Raw genomic sequence first — 7,902 nt, forward strand, 5'->3', positions numbered from 1 at the left:
TATCCAGAAGTCACGTGGCCAACACTTAAACTCAGTTCTTCCCACTCCCAATCTGATATCCTTTCTCCAGCCAATTGTCACATTAATTTTTCATCTTACTTCCCCCATCTCATACACATGATGGTCTGGATTGAAAGCCTAAACTTAGACAGGGGCTCCATTTTACTTTGTTGTTTTCCACCATCAAAAGTACAAGTAGAGTTTTTTATATTCAAATTTGCAATTCAATTGTGTGTGTGTGTGTGTGTGTGTGTGTGTTTGTGTGTGTTTGGTAGAGACAGGTTTCACCATGTTGGCCAGGCTGGTGCGAATTCAATTATTTTAAAAGTCCATCTTGGAAATGTGTAGAGAATATAAACAAGTCATACATTCATATATCTCATCCATCTAGGCTTGCTATCATGACCCTTAGAAAATAAAACTAGCTAATATTTATGTGTTTCTGGCTGTGGGGCATTGACATACATAATCTTACAGCAAAACAAAATTCTCTGACTTCATGGAGTTTACATTCTAGTGGAGGGAAACAAAGAACAAACTAGTAAACATCATAGTGTGTCAGATGATGACATGTGCTATGGAAAAAACATGGACTGTCGAGGTCCAACAGAAGGAACAAGGAGACCAATTAGGAGACTGTTGCAATAGTGCAGATGAGAGAAGATGGCCCTTAGACCACATTTATCTATGGCAGTGGTGAGAAGTGGCCATCTTCAGGTTATATTTTGAAGGTAGAACCAATGGGATCTCCTAACAGATTGGATGTTAGGCATGAGAGTAAGGTAGAAGTTAAGGATGACTCCCAGACTTTGGACATGAGAAACTGGAAGGATGGAGTTGCCATGTATTCCACTGAGGCATTCATTCTGCAATGTCATCATTATACTTGGTTCTGGAAATACAAGATGAGTAAGAAAGGAACTTCTTCTGACCTCAAAGTGCCTCTAGTGTAATAGACAAGGCAAGCATACGTGTGTATACATAATTATAATATTTCTTGGTTGTTATTTTAGGGGTCTCCAACAACATGCTGTGATAGCACATGGAAGAGAGTAATTCCTTCTAGTCAGGGAAGGGAGGAAAGGCTTCAAAGTCAAACTTACATCTGAGCCTAGTCTATTATTCTTGAATTTCTGAACTTGAGTTTAGAAAGATACATTGCATCATATTCACAGAGTTGGAACAACTGGAGTAAACCAGGCTCATAGTAATTTTTTGGTCCATTTCATACTGTGATTATGCATGACTGACCAGAAAAAAAAAAGTCAAAATCAAGTACTCTTTCCAACTTAAGCCTCTCCATATATATTCATATTCATGTATCTATTATTTTCTGTTGCAGGAGCTTTCTTCCTCTATGCTGGATTTGCTGCTGTGGGACTTCTTTTCATCTACGGTTGTCTTCCTGAGACCAAAGGCAAAAAATTAGAGGAAATTGAATCACTCTTTGACAACAGGCTATGTACATGTGGCACTTCAGATTCTGATGAAGGGAGATATATTGAATATATTCGGGTAAAGGGAAGTAACTATCATCTTTCTGACAATGATGCTTCTGATGTGGAATAATTTTCAGCTGCTCATATATTTAGTTATTTAAACAAACTGGGGGGAGAAGAACAGTAATCAGTGACCTCACTGCCCTGCTTCTAATCTGGTTCTTTCCACAGTCTAGTTTTGATTGACTTCATATTCTAGAATACTTGATTAGGAGGAAGATACAACCATGATGACTTTTTTTTTTCCCCCACAAGGAACAATATTTTAAAAAATATTTACAGAGATTTTAATCTAATAATTCTTAAGCAAATGTGTGTAATGCCTTCCTGAAATAGTCTAAAATGAATATTGTACCCAGTGACTTCAGTGGTATCCTTTTTTCCTAAGACTATTTATAATTATTAGTGGCAATAGAGTCAGTACTAATCTAGTCAAATTACATATGTATAATATATTTATCAAGGATTCTGGGAGATGGTCCAAGGGTGTTCCATGTCAAAAGATGGCCTGTTGGCCCTCAGTTTTCCTACAGATAGTAGTGGTTTATCTCTGATCAGCTGTTAACAAACTAAATTCCATTTAAGCTTTCATCAGCAAATTCCAAAGTGCCTCCTACAAGGGCACAGCTGTCCCTGTCTCCTTTGGATTCCACATTTTTGTTTCTCTCCAATTCAGATATTGGGAGTTCTTCAGAGACTGACTCTGCACACTATCTTTTGAACATTATGCAAATATAATCTGTCAGGAGTTATTTTCATACTTCTTTTTTTGCATCAGTGATAAGGCATACATTTGCGCAGATGAGTTAGGAAGTTTTGAGAAGTACCTTTTATGGTCAGAAAGTAACAGATTAAAGGTTTTTATGGGTTCCAAATTGGTTAGTCACTTAGGTATGCAATTATAAATGCAAAATAGTGCCAGATCTTTAACTGTATATCAGGGTCAGTTTTTGTTCATGCCCAAATCACTACATTTTCCTCATTGGCCCTGGAGTCCTACTGTTTTGTGCCTTCATTTGTGTTACATACATAGCTGCAAGCAAACCATTTTTCCCCTTTCTTTTATTCAAACAATAATTTTTGAAACAAAAAAGAGGAAGGAAATCAGTGGCAGAAATAATCCTGCTGTTATTGGTGTTTGTTTAATTAAAAAAATGGGACTTTTTTCTTAACTTTTTATTAACTCTTCCTAAAAGAACTGTCACATATTATTATATAATTCTATTTGTCTTTTTTTACTTAAAGAGCATAAACTCGTTTTTATTTTGCACACTTTTCTCATTTCCCTGAGAATTTACCAGAAAAAAAAACAAAGATACATAGATTTGTCTCTGTGTTTTTCTTACTCTTGGCTTAGTTTTTTTTTTCCTTCTTGTCTAAAAATTGAGATTTCCTATTGGAACAGATAATTGTTCTATTATAGCATGTCTATAAGAAATGCAGACTTAACTATATTTCTACAATGTCTTTCCAAAGTGTTCATTGGTTTTTATGGTAATTCATCACTGAACTCTTAATTTTTGCTTTTCTATTAAGAACTATATAATATGTACAGAATTACTTGTTCACAAAATTACTTGCTAGTTCCAGGAAAAATATGAATGAATCTTCTGTGGCCAGTTAGGAATACATCAGTTTGATGCATTTTTAATGGCTCTAAACATCTAATAAAGTACTGTATTTGGAGAGAAAAGGTGGCTATCTCCATATTCAAAGTATTTCTGCCAGTCTCCAAGGTATTTTATTCTTTTAACGTCTGGCTTCTTCCTATCACAGTTATCAAGCTGAGAATACAGCTGAGGAAGTTCATTCTCTAAGTCACCAGAGGTATAATATTTAAACAGTTACTTTAGTGCCCTAAAAATCCATTAACCAAAAACAGAAAAGTTTTCCCCCTTTGCTCATTTCATGTAATAAAAAAATTTAATATTTTAGAGAGGTTTTTTCCTTGAATTAGGTGCTTTAACAATTGATTTCCAAGGGAATATTAGTATTGATTTTTTCCTCAGAACAGCAGATATTATTTAATAGGGAAAAGTATTACTCTATTGATATTTCTTGTCTCATAAGAAATTTCTTATCTAATATTTTGCACAGGTAAATTGAAGTGAAAAGTGAGCTACTATGTGGTACAATCAAAATATAATAAGGAGAAAAAAATAGACCAATAAAGTGCTCTCTAAAAATTTAGTTTTTGGACTTATCAAAATAATTGCCTCAATTCTTCTCTTTATTGTATACATAGCCTTAACTATATACTTATAAACTCAGCTGGGCTGATGCACAGTAACTTTATTAAAGGAGAAACTGGACTCTTGTTACTTCCTAAAGCAGAACATGGCCTGTTCTCCCTAAGAAAACAATGTTTTCAACTTTATAACCATAAATGCACATAATAACAGGGAAAATTAGCCACAGTTCTCCTCCCCTACTCCCCTGAGCCCCTACTTTAAAGGACTATTTGTTATTTATATAGTGTTAAAGACAATATTCCATATCTTTGAAGTATAAGACAGAGAGGCACAGTATAAGATTTATAACTTTTTAGAAACAAATAATTACTTGAAAAGGAACCTTATACAATTAGGGTATTATTTTTAGATTTGGTGAACATTTATAGTATATTAAAAATTAAAAGTTTAAATTTTGCAGATTTTTTTATATTAGGCACCTTTTAAGTTCCCAGCATATTTGGCTACCACTATCAACTTGGAAACATTCCATTTGAAGTATCATCAAATATATATTTTGTAGGACAATTTATATATGATGTGATTTGGCCTACCATATTAAAACAGACACAGATTACATATCATGCTTTCAACCAAAATTGTAGATTTCCTTCTAAACATGCTGCAGATTTGATAGCAGTATATTATGTTTTAGGAAAATACAATGAAGAAGGTCTGAATCCCTATTGAGGCTTAGCTGGATAGCTGATCTGCATTAGACTTAAGAGGATGTATCATTTCATCTGCATATAAACACGTAGGGCTGAATATGATGTCAAAAGCGTTTGCCATTAATAATTTTCTTCAATGTAAACATTCCTAATAATTTTGATTGTTGCTCCTTAGTCAGTCATTTCCCAAAACATGATCATTTTTAATATATATATAAGATTTAAATAATAAATAATAAAAGGTAATGTGTCCTTTTTAAATTTTGTTCCCAGCCATATGCAGTAGTTCCCTGATAGAAAATGCTATGAGAATACCGAGTGTTTTTTCATAATTTAATTTTACCACTGAACCTGATTTTAGTACATGATAGTCTAAATATTAAGTTATCCACTCTAAAAGGGGAAATCAGTAAAAGCAAGGAATTTATGACATTTTTACTGTAATTTCAGTATCTGTAATACAGGGGAAGAATGATCAGGAAAAATATAAGCTGGCAACTTACCCTTTTGCTTTTCAACAGCAAAATAATATTGAAAATATAATAAGTCACAGATCCAGAAGTTGGTGGAAATGGGAGAATGTTTTAGAAAACACTATCCATATGTTTATCTAAGAAAATCTCAGAATTTAGTGACACTAATACGTAGTTCATAAATACTGTAATACAGTAGAGAGAGTTGAAATGTTATTTTGGTTTTATTTCATCGGCTCAGTTATTAAAAACAAAATTAATGAGATGTTTTGTTATAATCAGATTTTTTTTTTTTACCATACTGCACGTTATAAAATGTCAACTTAATACTAAGTACCTAACAACTGACTTTTATTCACTTGTTGTGACAAGTTTTTAATTACCAAATTAAGATCTTTTCAGTGTCTATGAGTAAAAGAAATAGATGACTATATCAGACCAGGAGCAGAGAATGTAAAATATGTGCTTTTTAGCAAAATGTATTAAATTGTGGTTAAAATTTACAGCTCATATGTAGCTGCTGCCTATAAGAAGGCTCAGAGTTGTTCTCTGGATTAATTTTTACATCCTGTTTTCTGTCACTTTTACCAGTCTTCTTAGCCTCATGTACAATAATGTTAAGCCAATTTGATGAAATGGTTCAGGTTGTAGCAGTCTATAAATTGTCGGTACATTCTGCTCTTCTAGGTGAGCACTACTGCTACTATTTTTCTAGAAATAGCAATCATTTAAAAATGCCAAATAGCTAAATGCTACCAACTCTTTCTTGTATCTTGTCTCTTTAGAGAAGGAAATTTTTGTGTGCCAATAATCATCAAAGAGGTGTTTTATTTATAAGAGTGTTCATGAAAGTATTTTATCCCTATAATTTGCTCGTGAGCTAAAACAATATAATTTATGTAAATCTTTACTTTATATGTAAAAATATAGATAGTCTGTTGTACTTGAGTAATTTGGTCTATGGAATTTTAAATACCTTCATTTAGCAGTAATATTCACGTTTTTATTTTAGACAGTTAAGTTCATGTGTTTGATTTTGTCATGTCAGTATAAATGAGAAAAAGAAGTAGATCATGCAGCTAATGAGTAACCAACATTTTGTAAAGTTTTAAAGTTTTAGCAAACTTAACATTATTCCATCTCATTAAAAGGTTAAAAAACAAGAGACAACCCTAGCCAAAGTAGAAATTTATATTCTACATGTCCAAACTGTTTCCTAGCAGCTTTTGGACTATATATCACTTGATGTTAAAGTATCTTTTATTTGTAATAAATGTTCAAATTTCTATTTAGAAGTTCTAATGTATACCTAGATTAATCAAATCACAGTTTTATGCTTTTAAAATATATGTATTTCAAACTGTATATTTTAATTTCTGAGTGCATGTTACATAGTATTTAATACTTCAGATGTCTTGGCAAATTCAATATAAATATTTATTCCCACAAGCGATAGATGGGATATCTCTTAAAAATTATGACTGTGTACCATTTCCTTCAAAGTCATCCTAGCCTATGCTGTATCAAGAGTATTGTATATTTTATGGAGATTTAGTGATATACATGTAAATGTTTTTTAAGTTATTTTATTGAAGTTCAATCTTTACATAAAATTAAAATCTTTTTTTAAAAAAAAGTGTCAGTGCCAGAACTGTAAATGAAAATAATCAAATAAAAGTTAAAATAATTCATTACTCATTAATTTACGTTGCACTTATTTATTTTTTCTAATTATCTTCCTTGGATCTAGGTTAGATAGTTAAAGCATCTAGAAAGACAATCTACCTCTATATATTAATGCAGTCCTAGTCATTTTAATGATATTTCATTTCTTTTGATTACAGATAAGGTCAATCATCTTTAAAAAATATAATACCTAAAAATTGTTCTAAAGAATTATTCTAAATACTGAATGTAAAACTGTGAAATGTGGTGCTTAGGAACCCCTGAAGTAATAATTCTGGTTATTGTCAGAACCAGATGTTGACATGAATCATTAAGTTGAGTTGTCAAAAATTATCTTTGGTTGTTTTTCTGTAAGTGAAAATGAAAAATCATGCTGGAAGGCCAGCTGACATTTCCTTTTGGGACTCTGTTGCTCTCCCTTGCCATTCTGCCTCAATGATAGCTATAATTAGCAAATATACACTTGTTTGATATTGGCAGTCGCTAGACACATGTCCATAGTTAGTTGTGTGTCTTCCTGAGCCTGACTTAGAAATAGCCCGAGGAGATCTTCTGAAGACTCTAGACCTACTGTCATTCAAAGGCTTACAGTTGAGTTACATCTAACTAAGGTTCTTAATGTCAGCAGGTAAAGCAAAAATCCAAGTCAAATGACCCTTGAAAATCCCACAAATTATATATAAATTGTCCACTCAATTGAATAACGGACACCTGAATAGTGCAGAATATGTCAGTATCAGAGGGCAGAAAAAATCCTCATTTAATTGTCCAATTCTGTGGAATAAACATTGTCATCCTTTTCCAGGAACTAAAACTTAAGTTCAAAACATTTTTGTCATTTGCCCAAGATGACACTAGAAAGTCATACAAAACTCTTCTTTGCAGTGACTACACCAAAAATCTTCCCCTCTATGTCCTCCTTTGGAACATCTTTTCAGACCTAGGCAGGTAGGTTGAAAACAGAAAGAAATTGTGGAATCCTTGCATTATAACTTAAAAGAGTGCATATGGATTACAGGAACAAATCCTGAAAAATCTTCATTTAGAGACTTTTTCAAATGTGAGGCGATATAATGCATTGTCTAAGAGATCAGACTGAATTCAAATCATCTAGATTTGAATCCCAGCTTTTCAACTTACTGCCTAGGAACCTAAATTACTGAACCACTCTTTGCCTCACTTCCGTTGTCTATAAGATGAGATGCTATTACCGTCTACTTCACATGTGTGCTGTGAGGGTTATCAGTGAATCATGTAAAGCAAGTAGAGCAGTAGCATATAGTAAGGGCTGGATAACTGTTAGCTTTTGTTTTAATCATCCATATCCTATCCTTGATGCTAT

General features: G+C 32.7%; 1 protein-coding gene across 1 annotated transcript in view; it reads left to right on the forward strand.

Annotated features, from left to right (window-relative positions):
- The window catches only part of SLC2A13 (solute carrier family 2 (facilitated glucose transporter), member 13), a 426,909-nt gene extending 420,333 nt beyond the window's left edge, over nt 1-6,576 (forward strand). Inside the window, exon 12 of the mRNA XM_011936118.1 lies at nt 1,343-6,576. Within this exon, the coding sequence (XP_011791508.1) occupies nt 1,343-1,569 (227 nt within the window). The 3' untranslated portion in view covers nt 1,570-6,576. The remainder of the gene's footprint in view (nt 1-1,342) is intronic.
- The last annotated feature ends 1,326 nt before the right edge of the window (nt 6,577-7,902 follow it).

This window comes from Colobus angolensis, unplaced genomic scaffold, assembly GCF_000951035.1.
Source record: "Colobus angolensis palliatus isolate OR3802 unplaced genomic scaffold, Cang.pa_1.0 Scaffold150, whole genome shotgun sequence".
NCBI classification, from domain to species: Eukaryota; Metazoa; Chordata; class Mammalia; order Primates; family Cercopithecidae; genus Colobus; species Colobus angolensis.